We start from the raw sequence: 25,477 nt of genomic DNA on the forward strand, positions 1-25,477 counted from the left end.
GCGGCCTGCAACCGCCAATAATGTGCATCAAAATTAAAAAAAAAAAAATAATTTAATTATTTAAAAATCAATAAAATTTGATTGTTAAATAATTAAATTCGAGTTTTAAATATTTAATTTTTTTAAAATATACTGCATAATAAATAATTAAAAAATATTAAATATAATTTTATTTTGACAAAAAAATATTAAATTTAATTAAAAACATAATATAAATACTTAACATAAACATAATTGAACATAACAATAATATTGTCATTACAACCAAGCATAATTAAAATACCATCACAAAAAAAAACATAATTAAACATAATAAATTGTCATTAGGTTACAACTAATTAAATCAAAAGATAATTAAAATTACATCATGATTATCATCGATTCAATATCCGTCACTTGGTCGGTCAGGCTGAGTTTGTGGTTGTTTTCCCTTGCCGCTGTATGTTGGCTCGCGCGGCCTCCCTTGGCCTTGGCTTCGGCCTCTACCTCCCTCAATTATTCTTACTGGGGGGAGTGGGTTCGGTCGCACCAAAGGCGCCAAAGGTCGCGCCACAGGCCTATGAACGAGGAAGTTTCTGCCTTGATTGGGGGGTTGATTGTGCTTGATTGGGGAAGAAATTGTCTTGGGGTTGATTGAGGTAGTTGTCATGCGGGATGATGGTCTTGTTGATTTTGATATGATGATCTCTGTCGATGGTATTCGGTGAAGCCAGTTTGTTGATGCGACCGAACCAATAAATGACAACGGTCAACAACATTACTGACGGCCTGTAGCCGTCGTAATGCCTAACAACTTTTCTTGCATTACTGGCAGCCGCTAGCCGCCACTAATGTGCAATTTGACTTTTTTCGTTCTTCAAGGATGGACAAATACATTACTGACGGCTTTGAGCCTTCAATAACCTAAAAATACATTACTGGGGACTTTTAACCCTCAATAAGTTTGGTCAAGAATATCATGTTTTCTTGTAGTGAATTAACTTAAAATTTAATGAAAAGATAGATGAAATTAACTCGAAATTTAACAAAAAAAAGAAAGACTTATGTCAACATCAATAATGTAAAGCACCAACTTAAATTTTTTTAAATATAGAAGATCAAATATACCATTAAACCTACTTTTTAATCAAACTCACATTTTACTTTTTAGGCAAAAGAGCTACAATACATGCAGATCAGCAAGTAGCAAGGCAATACTACGTCAACAGCCTTAAGCGGCCTAAAGACCCATATCAATATAGCCATTTTAGCATCTTATTAATAATTACTCATTTCGAAATGAAATAGAAGTAAAAATTATATATATTTTGGTTTTTTGCCCTCTCTTTTACCAAAAAAAAAATAAATTATATATATCTTGTCCAATTTAGATAAGATACATATAACTGTGATTTTGTGAAACTATAAAATGTAATTTTTGTCGATCAAACCTCTCCTCTCATCCAAACATGCACTTAGAAAATTTATCTAATTTTCATTTTTAATTTTTCGTATTCATAGACTATAATTTATTTGCATATAATATAATGAACTTACCATCCTTAGCAACTTGGATCTTTTCTTAAAAAAATGATCCTGAAATATTCCTTACACAACTTGCATTATATGCATGTGATGTGAGTTGCTTTCTAACTGACAAGAGCTGATCTATGCCTCACCTCAATCCTTTCTCCATGAAAGTGATAAGATTTGTTTCCCTAATGAGCCTAGCTAATATGCTATATAAGAGGTGGTGAAGTGAATCATGCAAGCTTGTCATTTTCTAATTATATGAATTCATTGCTAATTTTGCTCATGCATTATGTTTTTTTGAAGAAGCTAAATTAGCCTACCCAAATTGGTACTAGAGAGAATCGAACCTCAAACTTCAAGAGGAGCATACTCTCAGGTCCCAAGTCAATACCAATGCACCAACCCAAGTGGGTTGCTCATGCATTATGTTAAGATACTCACCATAAAAATATCACCTAATTTATAAGTATAATCTTTTGGGATGGACTTTTCCTCAAAATTTATCATCCACAAATAATATCATTTCGAGATCCCGATGAATTACAATAAAAAATTGTGACAGGAACGAATAGAACCCATGCCCCTTTAGTCTCGACAACAAGAAGCAACCACTACACCAATTGGCACTTTGTGATATCAAATTTCGGTACAAATACTTAACATATCATTTGAATGATTGCCCTGATAAAATTATAATTTTTTGAGACCCTCAAAATGTTGAGGCCTGAGCCATAGCCCAGCTTGCCCGGTCTCTGGACCGGTCGTGGAGTGTAGCAACAAAGTACATTAGCTCTCAAACTATTATAATAGCATCCATGATTTAAAAGAAAATAGATACAAAACACAAACAAACATCACACGAGACATTACCGTGGAGTTTGGCCAATTGTGTTTATGCCTCTGAGTACATTTTTATTATTCAAATTTAGGGTTATAAATTACAACTTGTGTGTGTGTATATATATATATATATATATATATATATACACACACACACACAATAGTTCAGTATATAAGATTACCTTTGATCTCGAGCGATCTGTCTACTTATCACTAACTATGAATCATACCCGACACAATCAGTAATCTATATTATTGAGTCTAAGATTGAGAAGTCTCACCTAACTAGTGATATTTATAAATCAATAGACTATTCTATCTAATTGACTAATCTTTTAGAATTAATTCTCCCTTGGACTTATACTTGTAAGACATTATTTGCATATTAAAGCCTTGTGAGGAAACCCAATTTGGCTGTCATATACTACTTCTCATCCATTGACAAGTACAATACAAAGCCAGGGTATCTGAGACTTTCCTATCCTCTCTTATGTCATTCTATCTCTCTTTATATGTTACTAGTGGAACACAATAAAATACCCTCATATGTCACAAGCATGCACAACCTTCAAATGCTGCATACTAGTTATAAGGCCAATGTGTGCTTTTTCTATTCATCCTCCTACAAAACCATAAGCAAAATTAAAACTAAATCACCATAGTTTTCTAATCTCCAAGATCATGATGAAGAGTTGAAAGTTATTTATAAAGAAGTAAGTCTACTTATCAATTTTGATTCTTCTATTGGAGGGTTGAGTGTGTTCTCTACTTATGGTTGTAAACATATTGGTTAATTAGTAATATTTTGCTTACTTTTCAACTAAATTCTATTATGCCTTTAGTAAACATTTCCACATGATTGCTTCAGTAAACAAAGATCAGTTTATCTTTTGTTTATTAAAATGGCCAAAATTTCTAACAATTAAGGAGAATGCCACTTGGTCTAAATTCTTTATGATCTAGGTAAATATATTCAATTTCTAAAATATCACCTAACACCAAACATAGTATATTTTGAGAACTGTAATTGTATCACAACAAATAATTTGTTTCAATTTTCTAGCTATAGGGAATATGGATCTCTAAATTAGAGGGATTGGAGCCTTGATTATGGACCTAATCCATTAAAAGGACCATGAAGTATGTATTGTTATAGAAAACACAAGTTTACCTTATTAGCTGAATTATAATGAAAATGGATTCTCTTTGTCCCTTACACATTCCACAACTTACCATGACAAGTTTAACTTTTCATTACAGGGAAACATGATCTGGTACTGATTGTATGGATTTGTTGTGTCTTGTTCATCTGAATTCTTGCATGTGAACATGAAATACAGTGCTGCAGCCAAGGATGACTTGCCGAAAAAGCTATTTCTTTATATTTGGAGAAATGTAATTCGGCAAGTCATTTTTGGCTACATTTCTATCTCATGTTTACATGTTAGATTTAGGATGATAATGGCTTTGACGACAATGGAAGTCGATCTCTTCCTACACAGTCTATTGAGCATGTGTGAATGTGTTACGCAAATCCATTTCTCGTGCATGGATCAAGAAATGTTCAATTAAATCTGATTCTGCAATCTAAAGGTAAGTTTTTAACATCTAAACAGAATTTAATATATTGGTACAGTACCTGAGATTATTTTGTGTTTGAGTAAGCAAAAGGGAAAGGGACTCATGTTCTGCCAATTGCAAAGTCGTTATAGCAGCCATGTCAGGTTCATTGATAGAGGTCCAAATGCATGCTGGCTATGCCAAATAATTTCTGTTTCCAAGAATATAAAGGAACTAGAGTTCATTTGAAGCAAGTGCCAAGATTTCATGGAAAGCCAATGCAATTAGAGTTCTTACAGTAGTGAATTTAGCCAATGGTGAAAAGGTATTAAAACAAATCTAGCCATTCAATTTGGTTGTATCCCTTGGCTACTATCCATCATCTTTATGCTTGACATGTGAATCAGGATCAACATATATCCAAGTCTTATTATGTCTTAGTGTTCATGGCATAATTCTAGCATTGATGGTTAATTGCATCTTTGTAATCCTTGGGTCACTACTACATATTTGACTTTTAGTAACACTCACATGAAATGTTACTGATATTGGTGATTTTGTAACATTTCTAACAAAGTGTGACCCACTCTACGCTCTCTTTGTTACTAACTAGTTAGGAACCCGTGCAACGCACGGGCGAGGACGATTGTATTATTTGATTAAATACAACATTTAGACAAATGGTTGTTAACATAACACAACCATATAATATAAACATATAATAACATAATTGTTGTTATAGTTAAAACCTAAACCTACAGACAAACAATAACTTAGGGTCCGTTTGATCTGCTAAAAAATAAGGGACTGGACAGGACAACTGTAGTTGTACTGTGTTTGATTGTAAAACTGTTTCAGGAACTGGACAAACTGGGAGGCAATGGACAGGACAAAAACAGAATTTTTTGTCCCTCACTAAACCATAACACAACTTTTTGTCCGCAGTACAAGTTGTCTAAAATGCCAAAATACCATTTTATTAACAAAATATCGTATAAGACAAAAAAATGTTCAATATCCCAAAAGTTTGTTCTGTGCTGTTCTGTCATGTGTTGTGTTGTTCTGTCTTGTACTGTTCTGTCCAGTACTTACCCTTTAACAAATCAAACACACCCTTAGAGTATCATCTCGATAATAAATATAGATAGAGTTTCAACTGAAAAACATAATAAACTACAACACATCAAACATAATTACTTATATGGTTTATTTATATATAATATCAATAATATATACTATAGCCTTCCGTGTTATAAGAATTGAACAATAAAAAATGATAAAAAAATTTAAATTTTAACTATACAATAAAATGACCAAGAATAGAGAGATAAATTACTTAATTATAGGATATATTTATATATAATATCAATAGTCTATATTATAGTATGTCGTGTTATAAGAATTGAACAATAAATAGTGACAAAAATTGAACAATAGTCTATACTATAGCCTCATGTGTTATATGAATTGAACAATAAAGAGCGACAAAAATTTTAACTACTAACTATACAATAAAATGACACAGAATAGAGGAACAAATTACTTAATTAAATCATTTATTTATATATAATATCAATAGTCTAATACTATAGTCTTCCGTGTTATAAGAATTGAACAATAAATAGTTACAAAAATTGAACAATAGTTTATACTATAGGCTATAGCCTCCCGTGTTGTAAAAATTGAACAATAAAGAGTGACAAAAATTTTAACTATTAATGACATTTCCTTTTGTTTTCTTCATTTCAAATCAAGGATACTGCCTATTGCCTACTACTCTTTATTCCTTTTCAAAGTGAATGTTTACACTATACCAAAGAAATTTTTCCAGAATAGAAATATGCTAACCTTTGCATATAACTGGATATATAACTAATCAATTAATTTCAGAATAAAAAATTTAAAAATGAAGACAAAACTATGTTTCACTTACCTCATTTTCTTGGTATTTTTATGTTGGTAGACTTATAAGTTATATCTATATCCATTAAAAGATATTATACTTGTAATCCTACACTACACTACAAAAAAAGAAAAACGTCAGTACTTCTATGTCTCCCTTCCTTATTAACATGTTCTTTTGGTGAGAATGTGGTATGAAAGACATTAATTCTCAAATATTTTGTGCAGAAATTAAGCATTACTTATATAATAGAAGTGGAAATGTACTTCTTCAAATATTCTTCAATGTACTTGTTAAGAAATAGAAATACAACTAAGGTTACATAATTCACTTATCACATTGCCAAGGATAGAAAACATAATAAGAAAAAAATTTACATGATAGTTTTCGCAAAGCCCTAAAATACATAACTTTTGTCTAACTCCAAATTCAAAATTTAAGCCATGGCATAATAATCTCTTCAAATATAGAGTCAACAAATTGAATGTGTTGTTTTAAATGTATGATAGCATATATATACATTACATGATCCTCCCTATACTATGCATAAGTTTTACCATTATATTCTTTTTTCTTCTCCTTATCCCTCAAGGTTCTTATCATGTGCATCAGTATCTTTATTCTATCTTCTCAAAAAGCATACCTACTATTGGTGCACCTGTAATAAAATAAGTGTGTCAAATATATGGTATGAAAGTTGAGAAAGTAAAGTAACAAAATGCAACATGTTTCATCCAATAGTAGGTCAAATATATGGTATGAGAGTTAAGTAACAAAAGGAGCATGTTCCATACAAAATACATGCACCAGTTTTTGTGTAAAAACACCCAAACTTCAAACACAATTTTCTTAATTAATTGAAAGTCTTATATAATGACAATATAAACCATAGTTCATGTGCAGAAAATGTAACCTAATCAAAGCAAATATAGTCAAAATAAGCTTAATCCATTATTGCAAGCCTTGAACTCATTGGGTCATGCTGAAGGGCATATGCAATTATGCATGATGCATGGTTTTTAATGTAACAATCCTAGATTCAGCAAGAGTTTATCTATCAAATACTTTTTAGAAAACGATATGTGTTGTTAGATGCAGGATAGTGATGATAGTTGCAGAATAGTGAAGATGGATGCCAAGCTAGCTGCTAGCATGCATTAGAAGCACCATTGATAATTGACACCACAAAAAACCATATGATTAGAAGCACCATTGAGCTATAATCCCCTTGGTATTTCTAAGTAAAATAATTACAAAAATTTAAACCTTAGATGGACTACCAAGTCTGATTGAACACACATCACATATAAACTATTCCAACATTAACCCAAATTTGATCTGAACACTGCCAAGTTTGATTGACAAATAGAAAGTAGCTATAATTTTCATATGAGATTGACAAACAAAAGATGTGCAGAAAGTAGTTATAAGAAACAGATAGAATACGTGAAAGAGATGGCTGAATGAATGCATTCTTGCTTCTTTGTTTTTTATTTGGCGTGAAGCTTTGTTGCTTTAAGTACTGGGCTTTGTGTTTGTTCACTTGTTGGACCTGTTTTTTGGCCCAACAAGCAAGGATGTGAAAGGGGGGAAAACATATTCAAATATGTGACCAAAAGAAGTAGTTTTTGGCTTTATGTCCAACAAGGATTTGCTCTGCGCGCCTTTGAGCTTGACACCTGTCAAAAAATGACCCTACAGCTGCTTTCAATTTGTGTAGTCAAAATGCCCCACATAAGCAATTTTTAGTCAAAAAGTAAACGAGGGGCTAGCAAATGTAAAAGGGGTAAGCTTGGGAGCCAAAATCGAACAATTGAAACTTAGGGGGCCAAGATCGCACAATTGTCAAACTTAGGGGTTAAAATCGCACAATTGAAACTTGGGGGGCCAAAATCGTACAATTGTCAAACTTAGGGGGTTAAAATCGCATAATTGAAACTTGAGGGGCTAAAATCACACAATTGTGAAACTTGGGGGGTCAAAACTGCAATTAAGCCTAAAAATAAACATATTTCACCGTTCATCACCATGGCAAACATCATTGTCACGACGATTAGAGATTTATTTATACAATACACTAGTAACTAGTAATTAGTATCACAATCTGATACATAAGCATCATTACAAATACAGTAAAATAGAGAGTCCCTATAAAAATATGGAAAAGAGATGCAAATTATAATTGACTTTTTATGGTCTTTTAATAAATACTATAGTTTTAAATACAATCATAGATCAATTATCACATTGTCCACCTGGCCCATCATACAAAAAAGCACGACGATACAGATCTCCTAAATGTTCATAAAACTTCAAATCATAGCAATCTTTTTTAGCATCATTATATGATTTCATATATTCAGGTATTACATCATTTCGATCAGAATCTGAATCAATATGCTGAAGTCTTCCAAAAAGAACCGAGTATTGATATCCGTCTGTAGGCAATCGCCTACTACCCATTGGGGGACTCAACAAATTAGGTGAGGCATGAGTTTCACCGCCAAATATAACTTTAGATGCTCCGGTGCTTAAATGAGTGAATAATTCTTTTGGCCAATATCCAACTTGTATTTTTTCATTAATAATTAACCACCAATTACCCGTAGATTGCTACAAATATTTAAGCAAATAAAATATAGTCATATAAGTTACTAATAAGCGATATCAACCAAAAAAACACCTTGTAAATATTTTTAGGCTTAATTGCACATTTGATCCTACAATTTGAAGCTTTTAAAACATACGAGATTAAATGTGCAATTAAGCCATATTTTTAACTATTAGTAAATTTGTTTTAACTAATTTAATTATCAATTTTTAAATTTCTCAATAGGAGTATAAAGAATAAAAATGTAAAATGACATCAAATAAACTATTAATCGATACTTAATTTCCTGTAACACTGGGAGGAACAATTTTTTGCCAGACATTCCTAACTTTGTGGCCGAACTTTGGATTACCTTCCCCTAAGAAAACAGAGAGCTAATGCCATTTTTTTTAGCTTTTGGTTCTATTTTTGTTTCCTTAACCATTTCCGCGGGACACTATTTAGCATGAGCCTTATTTTCTTTAGGCTTAACTACATATTTCGTCCCGTACATTTATTTTAAGTTTCAATTTGGTCCCTTACGTTTAAAAAGTATCAATTTGGTTAATCATTTCCGTTAGTTTTTTTTTACTAACACCGTTTGAACAGTACACGTGTCAGTGTGTCCAAGTTCCACGTGTCTGTCCACATATGCAAGTTGACTGTCACATGTGACAAAATTGACGGAAAGGACTAGATTGAAACCTAAAATAAACGTAAGGGATCAAATCGATACTTTTTAAACGCAAGGGACCAAATTGAAACTTAAAATAAACGTAAGGGACCAAATGTGTAGTTAAGTCTTTTCTTTAATAATTACGGAGAAAATGATCGATCTTGCCAATCAAGTTTCAGCTTGCTAGATTAAACCATAGCGTAACTCCCATATGCATTTATGGTCTATATTTTCATTTTATTTAACTCATTAGAGATTCCTAATTGTTTTTTTTTTGTTTTGTTTCATAGAGGAAATGACAATGAATATATTAGTGAACGAAAGTCAGAGAAATATCTGTTAGATCAAAAGATTCACTCTCTTTAATTGATCTTAAACACACACTATTCATAAAAATGAAGAATTGAGAGAAATAGATAATTTGAAAGACATTGTCGGAGAAGGTCACAAATCACATTCACAATGTGAGTTTTTAGATAATTTGTCTTCCGTAGTGGATCAGATAATTTAGAGGAGAAGCAGTTAATTTGTTCTTAATAGATCACATAATTTGTATTTTTTTGGTTTTGATTTATAGGACGAATAGAGAATAACTCTTCTTCTGTTTTTTTTAACTGGTGCAATGCTTCGTTTGCGTGTTTACAAAACATCTAATGATGTTTTTGTGAATTATAAGAGTTGAGTATATATCGTACTCCTTATAATTCAACTTTTGTTTATAAAAAAAAAAAGAAAGTGAGTTTTCACTATATTGGCTTTATGATCACCTGCACTATTTATATTGAGTTATGTTCTGGACTGGGCCAAGAGCTGGCCCAATTACTCTTCTGCCCGGAATTTGGGACACAACCCAATAAGGGGAGGTCTCCCCGACACGTCAGCCAATGACGTGTCCTCCACGACGTAACGGCTAAGAGACACGATAAACACATGCTCATCCATCCAACCACGGTTCAGCCACCTGAGCCACGGAGCTTATCCCTTGCCCGCATATAGTGGAACAACTCCAACCAAGATAAGGCGAATAACCGCCTCCCCTACGATACAGGGACTATCTTGGCAATTGAGTCTATTGGGCCGGTTATTCCGGCCCATTAGACCAACCTTTGGCCCTACGTCGGGGGCAACTATATAAGCTCTCCTATACAGGAGAGCCAGGTATTCAATTTCATTCTACTCTGTACTCTCTCTCTCTTCTCTTTCTGTATCTCTTGTAATCTTTGCTGACTTAAGCATCGGAGCACCTGCAGGTACAACCCCCCTCCGGTGGACGAATTGTTCAACGGACCAACTATCTTTATTCTGATCAACAGGTTAGATCAGTGGCGCCGACTATCTTGGCAGTTGAGTCTATTGGGCCGGTTATTCCGGCCCATTAGACCAACGTTTGGCCCAACGCCGGGGGCAACTATATAAGCTCTCCTATACAGGAGAGCCAGATATTCAATTTCATTCTACTCTGTACTCTCTCTCTTCTCTTTCTGTATCTCTTGTACTATTTGCTGACTTAAGCATCGGAGTACCTGCAGGTACAACCCTCCCTCTGGTGGACGAATTGTTCAACGGACCAGCCATCTTTATAATAACAAAATCAACGTAATTAAGGAGTCTCTGATTTGACAATTAACTCTTATATTTTTCCATTAATGAAATTGATTATTTTGTCAAAAAAAAAATTTGATTATTCAGTGTATGTTGAAGTAAAACCGTGTGTACGTCACCTTTGTTTTTTTTTTCTTCGGTACACTCTAAAACACTGTTTTAAAAACCGGACCGGACCGGCCGGTCGGACGGGTCCGGCCGGGAACCGTTAATGTAGCCGGCTCGGTCAAACAACAGAACCGGTTCTGCAACTAACCCATTGAAACCCGCTAGTAACCGGCCGGTTCAGAGGTTGAACCGCGAACCAGTGCAAACCGCCCGCGAACCAGACCGAACCGAACCGGTGTGAGTTGAAAGAAATAATTCAAAAAATTACCAAATGTTGCTGGAGAGTGTTGAACCCACGACCTTCACATACTTTCACTTCAAACTTTACCATCAAGCCAAATTAATTTGTCTGATAAAGCATTAACTAAACTAGTATATATCTTTATAAAACTCACTTTTTTTTATACTTGTATATGATATTACTACTAATTATCCTGAGCTTATTATTATTTTTTTAAATGACGCCATTTGACCATTCTTCTTCTTTTCTTTTTTTTTCCGGGAAAAAAAATCATTCTATTTATTTATTTTAATTAACTTTTGTCTCCATTTTCTTTTAACCAACCTTTGCATGTCATTCATTCATATTGTTAATTTTTTATCACAGTTATTGTATATTTTCATTTCTATCTATATAATTATTGTTTGCATCAAAACAAAATATACATTAGAAAATATGATGTAGTAGATATTAGAATCAAAATAAAAAAATTATAATGAGAAGCTTTTGTGTTTTATTTTAGTTATATGAATATTTATTAAAAAAAATTAAAAGACTTTTTTGATTAAATTTTATAGCAATCAAATTCAAGTCATAAATATTTTTTTTTTTATATACATATAGACCGGGTCAATAGTCGTGCGGTCAGACCAGTGACCCACTGGTCCGACCAGTGACCCAGTGACCCAATACTACGACCGGGTCGATCACCGGTCCGGGTTTTAAAACTATGCTCTAAAATATGCAGAAGATATGAGAAAAAATGTCTAAAATTTTAAACGCTGTAGATAAAATTCAATTGCTTGATATTGATTATATTTTTTACGACAGAGAAAGATTTGTTATCAAATAATAAGGTCGTCTTCCGAAAGAAAATAAAAAATAGTTTCCATCTAGAATATAAGAAGCTAATCTTACATAGATGTATAACAAGTGTCACCTTTGCTACAACGGAGCCAGAAATTTAGCTTAAGGGTGGCCGAGTTTAAAAACATAAGTTAATAAAAAAAAAAAAAACTAAATTTTGAAAGCACAAAATATATATATATATATATATATATATATATATATATATATATATATATATATATATATATATATATATATATATGGGGTTTTTTAACTTAGACCCTAGTTAGGTCTAAGTTAGCAAGGTGCACATTTTCAATTGGACCAAAATACCCATTCTTTTTAATTAATTAACCAAAATACCCATTAATAGACGCGGATCCAGTGTCGCGCGCGTACCGAAGGACCATGGTTACAGACCGTTGATTTCCATCAGACAGCCAATATCTGATCTCATCAAGACTGTCTGATCAATCCGACAGCCCAGATCATCCTGATCCATCAGATTCCAACGCGTGCGCCACACTAGATTACACCCTGGAGAGAGAAAAATTTGCTTTTTAAAAGTAGGACACGTGTCACACAATGGTTGGCTGGACGTGATTTTTGTTCATTTAATACTTTGAACTCAATTATTTCGTTGTAAATTAATTTTTTATTTTTTTTTTTATACCAAAATTCATAATTTTTTTTTCTACAAATAGAGACTTGGTTCGTTTGATTTGGACACCGAAAAAAAAATGCAATTTTTCACTACCTTAATCTCATTTTTTGTCTACTAAATACGTTACTTGTGTGTTGTAATTTAACACGCACCACTCAACCAACTCACTGAAACCATTATACCAGGAAAATAGTAGATAATATTCTGGAACTTTTGGTATATTTTATGAAATTTTTGGAGACCTGAAACTATTTTTAGTTAATTAAATGAGATAAAACGGTAATTAAAAACTAATGTTTGCTTCTGAAACCATTTTACTGGTAGAATGGTTGCACATAGTTGTATTCTGAAACCATTTTACTGGTAGAATGGTTTCAATGAGTAATTTATTAATTGTGTTTGCTTCTGAAACCATTTATCTGGTACAATGGTTTCAGAGAGTTGTAATCTGAAACCATTTTGCTGGTAGAATGGTTTCAGTAAGTTGATTATTAGTTATTTGCTTCTGAAACCATTTAGCTTGTAGAATGGTTGCACATAGTTGTACTCTGAAACTATTTTACTGGTAGAATGGTTTCAGTGAGTAATTTATTAATTGTGTTTGCTTCTGAAACCATTTATCTGGTACAATATATATATGGGGGCTGCTAATTTAGACCCAGTTGGGTCTAAATTAACAAAGTGCACATTTTCAGTTGGACCAAAATACCCATTCTTTTTAATTAATTAACCAAATTACCATCAATGGACGCGGATCCAGTGTCGCGCGCGTACCGAAGGACCATGGTTACAGGCCGTTGATTTCAATCAGACAGCCAAGATCTGATCTCATCAAGACTGTCTGATCAATCAGACATCCCAGATCATCCGAATCCATCAGATTACAGCGCGTGCACCACACTGGATTACACCCTGGAGAGAGAAGAATCTACTTTTTAAAAGCAGGACACGTGTCGCTGTCTGATTGGCTGGGCGTGATTTTTTTCCATTTAATACTTTGAACTCAATTATTTCATTGTAAATTAATTTTTTATTTTTTTTTTTATACCAAAATTCATAATTTTTTTTTCTCTACAAATAGAGACTTGGTTCGTTTGATTTGGACACAGAAAAAAAAAACTCAATTTTTCACTACCTTAATCTCATTTTTCACTACCTTACATCAACTCACTGAAACCATTCTACCAGGAAAATGGTTTCAGAGTACAAATCTCTGAAACCATTCTACCAGCTAAATGGTTTCAGAAGCAAACACAATTAATAAATTACTCACTGAAACCATTCTACCAGTAAAATAGTTTCAGAGTACAACTATGTGCAACCATTTTACAAGCTAAATGGTTTCAGAAGCAAATAACTAATAATCAACTTACTGAAACCATTCTACCAGCAAAATGGTTTCAGATTACAACTCTCTGAAACCATTGTACCAGATAAATGGTTTCAGAAGCAAACACAATTAATAAATTACTCATTGAAACCATTCTACCAGTAAAATGGTTTCAGAATACAACTATGTGCAACCATTCTACCAGTAAAATGGTTTCAGAAGCAAACATTAGTTTTTAATTACCGTTTTATCTCATTTAATTAACTAAAAATAGTTTCAGGTCTCCAAAAATTTCATAAAATATACCAAAAGTTCCAGAATATTATCTACTATTTTCCTGGTATAATGGTTTCAGTGAGTTGGTTGAGTGGTGCGTGTGAAATTACAACACACAAGTAACGTATTTAGTAGACAAAAAATGAGATTAAGGTAGTGAAAAATTGCATTTTTTTTTCGGTGTCCAAATCAAACGAACCAAGTCTCTATTTGTAGAAAAAAAAAATTATGAATTTTGGTATAAAAAAAAAAATAAAATAAATTAATTTACAACGAAATAATTGAGTTCAAAGTATTAAATGAACAAAAATCACGTCCAGCCAACCATTGTGTGACACGTGTCCTACTTTTAAAAAGCAAATTTTTCTCTCTCAGGGTGTAATCCAGTGTGGCGCACGCGCTGGAATCTGATGGATCAGGATGATCTAGGCTGTCGGATTGATCAGACAATCTTGATGAGATCAGAGCTTGGCTGTCTGATGGAAATCAACGGTCTGTAACCATGGTCCTTCGGTACGCGCGCGATACTGGATCCGCGTCTATTAATGGGTATTTTGGTTAATTAATTAAAAAGAATGGGTATTTTGGTCCAATTGAAAAGGTGCACCTTGCTAACTTAGACCTAACTAGGGTCTAAGTTAGAAAACCCCTATATATATATATATATATATATATATATATACTAATATTGTGAATTACATTTTATAGACCATTTTTTTAAGTTGAACTTTTTGGCATTTATTTTTATATATATATTGTTTTTTTTTTATAAGCAAAAATTGAATTATAAGGAGTACAATGGGGTACTCAACCCTTACAATTCTTATAGCAACCATTACATGCTAATAATGCATTTTAATGGATCCTTACACCAATCTGAAAATACACAAGAAGACTTACTAGCTATTTTACCTATAAACCAAAACCATGAAATATAAATAATCTTGTCTTCTAAGACTTTCCAATTAATAGCTTCTCCTCTAAAAACCACATTGTTACGCGCACGCCATATACACCAAGTGGTGGCCAACCAAATAACGTGACGAGCTTTTTCATATTTCTTATTTTTCAATAAAGCTCCAAAAGAGGAAAAATGTTTCCACCCGTCATCAAAAGAGATGAAATCCACATTCATCCATTTAAAAATCTGCTTCAACAACTTTTGAGAAAAAGAGCAATTAAAGAGCACATGAGATAATTCCTCTTGTTCTTCAAAACAAAAAATGCAACATTGTTCATGCGGATTAACAAGGATAGATTTTCTTGCCAAGGCCATTCGAGTTGGAAGTCTTGATAATAATAACCTCCATCCAAAAATGCTTACTTTGGATGGAACATCATTTAACCATAATTGTTGTAAAGCTTTCACTACATTTTCATCAATAGCCACAACAACTTCGCGAGAGTGAAGGAACTCGTAAGTCGAATTCACCGAAAAAATACCTGATTGAGTAAGCCTCCATCGTCTGCTATCTGCGCCATTGCTCACATTAGTCCTGAACCACGCATCATTCTCAATACCCCCAATCTTCAAAATATCACGCCACCACAAAGATTGACCTTTGACATTGCTAACATTAGAGTGCAAAAAATTATCAGCCAAACTCCCATATCTATGTTCTAATAGTTTGGTCCATAAAGTATTATGATCACACAAACCTCTCCACTTCCATTTACAAAGTAAAGCTTGGTTGAAATAATTTAGATTCTTTATACCCAACCCACCTTTATCTTTTGGTAGGCAAATTGTGTCCCAACTAACCCAACAAATCTTCTTAATATCAGAACATCCTCCCCAAAGAAATCTCCTTTGGATACTAATCAATTCTTGTAACACACACACCGGTACCTTGAAAAAAGAGAAAAAATATAATGGGAGACTAGAGAGTACCGAATTAATGAGTGTAACTCTTCCGCCAAATGATAAATTTCGACCACTCCAAGTATTAAGTCGTTTCTTCATAGCTTCCACTATAGGATTCCAAGTGACCTTTCTCCTTGGATTAGTTCCAACTGGAATTCCTAGAAAACGAAAAGGTATCGATTCTACTTCACAGTGTAAAAAGGAGGACGCTGCGGACAAAAAATTATCATCAAGATTAATGCCATAAAGCTTACTTTTGTAAAAATTAACCTTCAGTCCCGATACTAATTCAAAACTTCTCAACACAGTTTTAAGCGACCACAAATTCTCCCACTTCCCTTCACCTACTAGAACGGTATCATCTGCAAATTGAAGAGTGTGAAACTGTAAGTCATCACGAACTTTAAAACCATGATAATTGTCATTGTCAACAGCCTTCTGCATTAAGCGAGTGAGATCTTCTGCAACTATCAAGAAAAGAAAGGGAGATAACGGATCCCCTTGTCTCAGCCCTTTACCAACAACAAAATCCGCCGTAGGACTACCATTTACAAGCACAGACATTGAGCTAGTAAAAATACAGGCTCTCATCCACTTCAGCCACCTCTGCGCAAATCCCATTCTCCGCATCATATACTCCAAAAAATTCCAATTTACCGTATCGTAATTTTTATATGTATTGTAATTTTGGTCTTAATCTATGCACTTTACTTTTAACATTGTGACTTTTTACATAAAAAAAGGCGAATTCTAATCTCAAAATAGATTTTTTTTTTTATTGAATTCATTATTGGGACAATAAATCACCTTTTTTGGTAAAAAAAAATTATTTTTAGTTGGAAAAACATATGTTAGAATCAAATATACACCAAATATAAAAACAGAGCCAAAAATTTGAATAAAAAAGGGACCATTTTTATGAGTTTAATAAAATAGGAGGATCAAAAGTAAAATTAAGCCAATAATATAATACCATAGTAGTATAAAAAAATTCAAAAATATTTAGGGGGACCGTGACCTCTGTTGGTCCCCCTTCTAGCTCCGTCCCTGTTCAGTTGTGATTGTCGTTGGACTTGGTAGTGAGAATCAAAGTTCGATCCCCCGCAACTGCGATCGGGAGGTGACTAGAACCACTTGATGCCAGAACTGATTCCGAACCAGATTAAACTGGTGGTGAAAGAAAAAAAAACGTCACCCTTGCTTGCACTTCCAATTCAACGTGGTTTTCCCCAGCCCAAGTAACGGATTGCTTTGAATCGTAATTTTTTAAATATGTACATTGAAATTTGACACTTTCATCAGAAACTTCACAATTGCAAATGCGATTTTTTAAATATGTACATTGAAATCTGACACTTTCTTAGACTCAGTCTTTGTTTGTTAGTCTATTATGCATTAGTTTATTATTCCTTCCCCTAATTAAATCTTACTCTAAATACTTTGTTTCTGAATGTGAGAAGAAGTTCAGTTTTTTGCTAAAAAAAAAGGTTCAGTTTTAGTACTTTGGCTGAGCAAGATGACTAGTGCATTTATTATATCTATGAAATTAGTTGGAGTAATCTTTGTGGTGTTGCAGTTGCACCTTCTTTTGTTCAACTATTGTGGAGCAGCAGCTGCAAAACAATTCGGTTCCGGTGGTTGCATAGCGAAGGAGAGACATGCCCTCCTAAAGTTGAAGGCAAGCCTTGTGTTGAATGAAACTCACCTTTTGTCTACTTGGGACAATAAGAGTGACTGCTGTTCATGGAAAGGAATTGCATGTAGCAATAAAACTGGCCATGTTGAAATGTTTAATATAAATGGCGATGAGTTTGGTGCTTTTCGAGGCAAGATCAACGCGCCATTGATGGAATTGCGGCATTTAAAGTACGTGAACATCAGTTATTTGAATCAGTATTCAAGTAATTTCCTAGAATTAGTTGGTTCTCTAAGCAACTTGAGAGTCCTTGTCTTTCGAGGTTCTTTCTTAAGTGGAAGAATTCACAATAGCTTTGCTCGTCTTTCGCACTTGCAATATCTCGATCTTTCATCTAACAGACTGGAAGGTGAAATCCCTCATCAATTTGAAAACATCTCTCATTTGCAGCATCTTGATCTTAGTTCTAATAAGCTTGTTGGAACCATTCCTCATCAACTTGGAAGGCTTTCAAATTTGAAGCATCTTGATCTTGGTTCTAATTTTCACCTGGTTGGATCAATTCCTCATGAAATTGGAAATATCTCTCATTTGCAGCACCTTGATCTTAGTTATAATAAGCTTGTTGGAACCATTCCTCGTCAATTTGGAAAACTTTCAAATTTGCAGGAGCTTCATCTTGGATCCAATGATGGGCTCAGAGTTCATGACAAGAATAATCATGTTGGCGGTGAGTGGCTTTCTAATCTCACTCTCTTAACCCATCTCGACTTGAGTAATGTACAAAATCTCAATTCTTCTTATGTCTGGCTGAAAATTATTTGTAAACTTCCAAAAATTGAAGAATTGGACTTATATATGTGTCATCTTAAAGATCTTTTCCTCTCCCAATCAACATTAAATATTTCTATTTGGGATATATGTACTTTACAGTCATTGGATGTTGGTTATAACTATTTCAATGAAGACATCTCAACAATTCTTCCTAAATTGTCTGGATGTGCTAGATACTCACTACAAGATTTGATGTTATTTGGAAACCAAATTACCGGCACATTTCCGGACCTTTCAATATTCCCAAATCTAAAATCAATAAACCTTTTTAACAATATGTTAAGTGGGAAGGTGCCAGATGGTGATTTTCCAACTAAATTGGAGTCTTTGAATTTTGGAAGAAACTCTTTAGAAGGTGGAATTCCAAAATCATTTGGTAACTTATGTTCTTTAAGGTCACTAGACCTATCAACCAATATGTTGAGTGAATATCTTCCAGTGATACTTCATAATTTATCTGTTGGGTGTGCTAAGAATTCATTGAAAGAATTAGATTTGTCTAGCAACCAAATTATTGGCACCATACATGACATGTCAAGATTCTCATCTTTAGAAACATTAATCCTTTCTGACAATCTATTATATGGGAATATACCACAAAAGTCTCCATTCCCCTATCAATTAGAGACTTTGTACTTGGATTCCAATAATTTGGATGGTGTAATCACTGACTCTCATTTTAGCAACATGACCATGTTAATGTATTTAAACTTAAGTTACAATTCACTGGATTTGATGTTCAGTGAAAATTGGGTGCCGCCTTTTCAATTGGATAGCATAAGTTTAAGGTCTTGTAATTTGGGGCCTAGTTTTCCAAAATGGCTATGGAGTCAAGAATATCTTTTTGATATGGACATTTCTAATGCTGGAATCTCAGATGTAGTTCCAGTGTGGTTTTGGACTAAAGCAACATATACAAATTTCATGAATATTTCATACAATAATCTCACTGGCACAATTCCAAATTTGCCCATAACATTTTCTGAAGGTTGTCAAGTAATCATGGATTCAAATCAATTGGAAGGTTCAATCCCACCATTTTTTCGAAGTGCAACATTGCTGCAGTTGTCGAAGAACAAGTTTTCTGAAATTCGGTTGTTGTTATGTACTAACACTACAGTTGATAAATTGCGCGTATTGGATCTATCAAAGAATGAATTATCAAGGCAACTCCCTGATTGTTGGAATCATTTGAAATCATTGAAATTTCTAGACTTGAGTAGCAATACTTTGTCCGGAGAAGTCCCGTACACAATTGGATCATTGAGTAAGCTTAGAGTATTAATATTGCGTAACAATACCTTTAGAGGGAAGTTACCTGTCTCCATGAAAAATTGTAGAGAAATGATTATGCTAGATCTTGGAGATAATAGATTATCTGGACCAATACCGTATTGGTTAGGACAAAAATTACAAATGTTAAGCTTACGAAGGAACCGATTCTCTGGAAGTCTTCCATTGAGTCTATGTGAATTAACAAACATTCAATTGTTGGATCTCTCTGAGAACAATTTATCGGGACCAATTTTCAAATGCTTGAAGAATTTTTCTGCAATGTCTATAATTGTTTCCTCGGAAAGAACCATGGACACTGAATTATTTTACCCAATTGGATTAAGAACTGGCCTTGGCTATGAAGGTTATGATTTGGTTGCATTGTTGATGTGGAAAGGTGCAGAACGACTATTCAAGAATAATGAACTCATTTTGAGGAGTATAGATCTATCAAGTAATCAATTGACAGGAGACATTCCAGAAGAAATAGGAAACTTGATAGAATTAGTGTCATTGAATTTATCAAGCAACAATTTGACCGGAGAAATTACTTCAAAGATTGGAAAGTTGACATCACTTGAATTTCTTGATTTGTCAACAAACCATTTATGTTGTTCAATTCCTCCTTCTCTAGCTCAAATTAATCGCCTTTCCATGTTGAATCTGTCTAACAACAACCTGTCTGGAAGAATTCCAATTGGCACGCAATTGCAGAGTTTTGAAGCATCAAGTTATGAAGGGAATGTTGGTCTTTGCGGGAAACCACTTGACAAAACATGTCCAGGAGATGAAGAAGTTGCACACCAGAAACCAGAAACACCTGAAGAAAGTAGTCCGGGAGATAAAAAATCAATTTATTTGAGTGTCGCATTGGGATTCATCACAGGATTATGGGGACTCTGGGGATCTTTACTATTCATCCGGACTTGGAGACATAAATATGTCTTGTTTTTGAACAACATAATTGACACAATATATGTGTTTATGGTGTTGAATGCAACTAAATTTCAAAGGTGGCTTAGAGGCTAATTGGTATTCTTTTCTTTTCCCTCTTTCATTCTTGCCTTTATAAATTGTAGTCATAAGTTTAACCACTTAAGCCATGAAATATAAATAGATAGTTCTATTTTTAATTACTTGACAAATAAGTTAAGCTTGAGCTTACAAAAAAAAGGATCTAAAGGCCCACTTATTAGCTAAGATACATTCTGCTATATATTAGTTTATCAGTGATGAGCTATAGGTGGAGGACGGGGAAGGATATGGTGTCAAATGCGTTGGGATTTCTATCCCTACCTTAATATCTAGATGCTTTTAATTTATCAAAAAAAAAAAATAGTTTATCAGCTATATAAGTTAAGCTTGATATTTTGTTTATAGCTTTTTGTGAAATAAGTCAAGCTTGAGCTTACAAAAAAATTGTTATATCATAATTTTGATATATTTTGTTGCTTAATTGTGTACAATCATTTAAATTTAAGGATGATTAAAAACTTGAAGCGTTTTACTCAGATAATATTGAATTTGGAAAGAAAAATGAAAATTTGTGGTTTATGAAGACATGTGAATAACTTATATCTAGTGTTACCTTTCATATTGTTTTCAAACTCATGAATTTCCTTTGGTTACTTTGTAATTCAACAGGAAAAGTTTGTCTAAGCATCTCCTCCTATTGAACCATATGCAACTTTGTTGAAGAAAGGTAGCAGAACATGTTCAAAGTTCTCTGTTATGTATCCACACTTTAAATAGTAATCAAATTGTGAAGCATATATGTTGTGAGATTAATATTGTATGAAAGTAAGTTGAAGAATAAGTAGAATAATTGAAAGTTTTCGAATACTGAATTCGAGGAAATGGTTGATAAATGTATAATGATTGTTGGGAATCAACATTTTATCTTTGTGTTTCTTGCTATATACTAAGATGCTATGTTACTTCATAAATTTCACTTTTGCAGCACCCTAATAGTTATATAGACCTTGTTTTAATTAGAGTGAAAGCAAAGCAGCTACACAATTTTGAAATTAAATTCAAAGAGAATTGTGGTAAAAAAGGATATTGACTACATTCTCTATGTAATGAAAAGTAGTCACATTGGTTGATGTTTATAATTCATATTTCTGTTTCTCTTTCATTTCTTAGTTGTTAATAGCTTGTTGTACAAGTTATTGGTTAGTTAGTTCTTAGAATTAAGTGGTTAAGTTCGTTAACGATTTTTAGGCTCAAATTAGGCACAAGAGCTATTGGCAAGCCTTATGTGCAGACTTGTGTGTATCATTGTTAAAGATCAGACACACTTTCAATTTGAAATTTTGGTATTACATATTGCATGTGCTCTTTCTTTTAAAGTAAATTCAATTCATTGGATTAATGGTGTGCAAGAATGTGAAGGAATGGCAAAATACAATGTAATGGTTATATGGCATATGTTGGGTAAACCTGTTCAACAGAGTAAAGTATGTGACTTTTAAGCTTATATTTCAAAAAACTGTTTAAATAAAATATTACAAGTAGACACAACGTACTTTTAAATCTGACTTAGAGTGGTCGACAACACGACATTTAGGTGCCCACACATGTACAAATTCTCAATAACAAGAAATTTCTTGTATCCTAGGAAAAGACATTTTCTTGCTATAGGTTCCAATTTTACAAATTGGTACAAATTCTAGAATTCGACTAGAGTAATTTTAAAAATTCAAAAAGCGCACGAGAAACTTAGGATGGCAAAATAAAATTTCTAAACTTGGACCTAGTCATTGGACTCCTAAATTGCAAACTCTCATCTCACTAAGCAGTTGCAAATGTCTTATTCAGTTGACCCAAAAACAAAAGGAAAAAAAAAAAAACCGATGATCAATGCCATGGTTTTAGTCAACGAACACTTATATTGGAGCAGCTGGAATAAAGTCACTTGTACTTTATATAGTTGAACAAGTACGTTTAGTTAAATATTGCATATATCATCTTTTTTTAGTTTAGTTAAATATTGTATTTATCATCTTTTTTATATAAAAAATATAAAAATTTAAAGTGGATAGTATCATCACTATCATATAGGTAAGCAAATCAAGAAAATTACACGTGTCGTGCTTATAGAACACAAACAAAGCCACTTTGTGATTTGAATTACCTAATCCTTGTATTTTTATGAGATTAACCTAATTCACATTGGCTAATTTGTTTCTTTCTCTTATACATCATTCTGGGAAATACCAAATTTGACAAAAAAAATCTACACTATATAAGTGCATTTTAAGGATAGTTGAGAAGCATGTACATATACATAGTTATTTCCTAAAGTTTTTAATTAAGTTGGAACAAAATGAAAGGAGGTTCAATTGAGCTTGGTGAAGTGTCTAAAAATGCATCCAAAAGAAAAGGGGTGAAAAGAGGGTTATCTATAATGGATTTTATTTTGAGAATAATTGGAGGTGTTGCAACACTATCTAGTGCTGTGGCTATGGCAACAACTAATGAGAGGCTTCCATTTGCTACAAATTTTGTACAATTTAGGGCTGAATATGATGACCTGCCCTCATTTGTGTAAGAGCTCTTTTCTATATATAATGTTCAATTTATTTTGGTATATAGATGGGATGATAAAGTTATCATAAACTCACACGCACAAGTGAGGGAGCTGGTGAACCCTGACCACAATATTCAATTTAACGATTTCGACATTTTTTAACTAGTTGAACTAAGACTAAGGACGTAAATGTTTAATTTTACCTAAGCTCTAAATTCTTATTACAATTATGATGTGAAATTATAGTCATATATGAATAAATTTGATTTATCTAACTCAATTTTACTATGAATATTTCAGGTTTTTTGTGATGGCCAACTCTCTTGTTTGTGGCTATCTTGCTCTTTCATTAATCCTATCAATATTACATATAGTCAGGAGCACTGCTGTAAAAAGTAGAATTCTCCTCATTATTCTTGACACGGTAAACACATTCATACTAATTATTTTAACATATTTTAGCAGTTTCCTTTGCAGGTTTAATATTTTCCTAGTGTGTAATTTATTATTTTTCTCTTATATATGAATATGGACGGAGTGACGATGTATAATGTATTTTTACCAGTGTGTGGATGAAGTAATTAGAAATTATAAGAAATTTAGAATTCCAAGTAAGTTAAATGGTCCCATTGATCAGTTCTTGTTATTTATTTGTAAAAAATTGTTTGAATAGTGTAATTTAAGCTTTTCATTCTTAAACATTTTTGTTTGGATAAATTAATTAAATTACCCTCTAAAATTACATATTACCTTATAAAATCATCTCATCCAATCACACAATAAAGTTATTGTCAATGGCATAAATAAAAAAAGAAAATGAAAAAAGAAGTTAATTATTGTCAATGGCTAGAAGTTGCCTTCTTGTGTAACAAAGACAATATTATTGCTCGGTAGTAAGATTCTAGTTGCTCTATATGGTTGTATTAATTTTGATTCCTGCCAAATTTTATGAGATGACTTCAAAGAAATATTTATACGTGACGATAATCTTTATCTTATAGGTAAATTTATTATAAGATTGAGTTAGTTCCAACTTAAATTCTAAAATAGTACTATAACTTTTCTAAAATTTGTTAGATCACTTGTTATCAAGTTACCGTTATTGACTATCCACCATTTATATTCATGCACTAAATTCAATAGTATTGAGAAATGTTATGAGTCCCACATCGGTTGAGAGATGATCTGACTAAGTGTTTATATACTAGAGACAATTCTCACTTTACAAGCCGGTTTTGTAAGGATGAGTTACTCAATTTTAAGATGGTATCAGAGCCTCTCCACGATCCGTTGGGCCACCTGTTATTAGGTTTCCGCTATCGGGCCACCTACCGTTTATATCCACGCACCAAGCCCAATAGTGCTGGGCGTGAGGGGGTGTGTTATGAGTCTCACATCGGTTGAGAGATGGCCTGACTAAGTGTTTATATACTAGAGGCAATTCTCACTTTACAAGCTGGTTTTGTAAGGATGAGTTAGGCCAATACTCAATTTTAAGAGGAAAAAAAAGTGTTAGAGTCACACATTAATTATAGATGAGAATAACTTGAATATATGTTTATAGATAGGACAATTTAACTCTTATATAAGTTGATTTTATAAAGTTGAATCATACTCAACCTAGCTAATTCCAACAATATAGATTTGTTTAATAAAGTTTGAGTTAATATTGTGAAGGTAATGATGGGTCTACTAGCAGCAGCAGCCTCAGCAGCAGCATCAATTGTGTACATAGCACATTATGGAAACACACAAGCCAATTGGTTTCCTATTTGTCAACAATACAACAGTTTCTGTGAACGTATTTCTGGTTCTCTTATTGGTTCTTATATCGCTGTTGCTCTGTTTGTAATAATAATTCTCCTCTCACATGTTGCAATCTCTAGAAACTGATTATGTGTGCTATTTCTCTTCATGCATGTATGTATGAAATTGTGTGTATTTTCCCCTATAGTGTGTGTGCATTTGTATCAAAGTGTTTTTTCTCTGGCTTGTTTAGGTACAATTTGAAGTTTCTTCTGATGATTTATCACATGTTAATTAAGAGTTTCATTTTGTAATTTGGATTGACTTCAAAATCTTGTCTAAAAGTTGTAAGAAATGTTAAATGAGTTTGAATCTCATCTTAAAAATTAGTTTAAAAGATGAAATGTTCAAAAACATTTATACAGCTAACAATCAGATAAATCTGAACAACATGAAACTC

At 33.0% G+C, this 25,477-nt stretch overlaps 2 protein-coding genes across 2 annotated transcripts; both read left to right on the top strand.

Annotated features, from left to right (window-relative positions):
* The first annotated feature begins 17,459 nt into the window (after nt 1-17,459).
* Nucleotides 17,460-20,768, top strand: LOC123904428 (receptor-like protein EIX2). The gene is made up of 2 exons (XM_045954097.1): nt 17,460-19,021; nt 19,094-20,768. The coding sequence occupies exons 1-2, from the start codon at nt 17,511-17,513 to the stop codon at nt 20,766-20,768; spliced, it is 3,186 nt and encodes a 1,061-aa protein (XP_045810053.1). The 5' UTR covers nt 17,460-17,510.
* A 2,256-nt stretch (nt 20,769-23,024) lies between these two features.
* LOC123905052 (casparian strip membrane protein 1) lies at nt 23,025-25,323 on the top strand. Its single transcript, XM_045954668.1, has 3 exons — nt 23,025-23,288; nt 23,572-23,695; nt 24,949-25,323. The coding sequence occupies exons 1-3, from the start codon at nt 23,068-23,070 to the stop codon at nt 25,162-25,164; spliced, it is 561 nt and encodes a 186-aa protein (XP_045810624.1). The 5' UTR covers nt 23,025-23,067; the 3' UTR covers nt 25,165-25,323.
* Nucleotides 25,324-25,477: the final 154 nt, after the last annotated feature.

The sequence above is a fragment of the Trifolium pratense genome, linkage group LG2 (genome assembly GCF_020283565.1).
Source record: "Trifolium pratense cultivar HEN17-A07 linkage group LG2, ARS_RC_1.1, whole genome shotgun sequence".
NCBI classification, from domain to species: domain Eukaryota; kingdom Viridiplantae; phylum Streptophyta; class Magnoliopsida; order Fabales; family Fabaceae; genus Trifolium; species Trifolium pratense.

Excerpts from the sequence above, each read along its gene's own strand:
- LOC123904428 (XM_045954097.1), top strand. The coding sequence starts at position 17,511 with ATGACTAGTGCATTTATTATATCTATGAAATTAGTTGGAGTAATCTTT. Across the intron at positions 19,022-19,093 it reads AGATTCTCATCTTTAGAAAC|TTTGTACTTGGATTCCAATA; the intron begins ATTAATCCTTTC and ends TCAATTAGAGAC.
- LOC123905052 (XM_045954668.1), top strand. The coding sequence starts at position 23,068 with ATGAAAGGAGGTTCAATTGAGCTTGGTGAAGTGTCTAAAAATGCATCC. Across the intron at positions 23,289-23,571 it reads GATGACCTGCCCTCATTTGT|GTTTTTTGTGATGGCCAACT; the intron begins GTAAGAGCTCTT and ends TGAATATTTCAG. Across the intron at positions 23,696-24,948 it reads TCCTCATTATTCTTGACACG|GTAATGATGGGTCTACTAGC; the intron begins GTAAACACATTC and ends AATATTGTGAAG.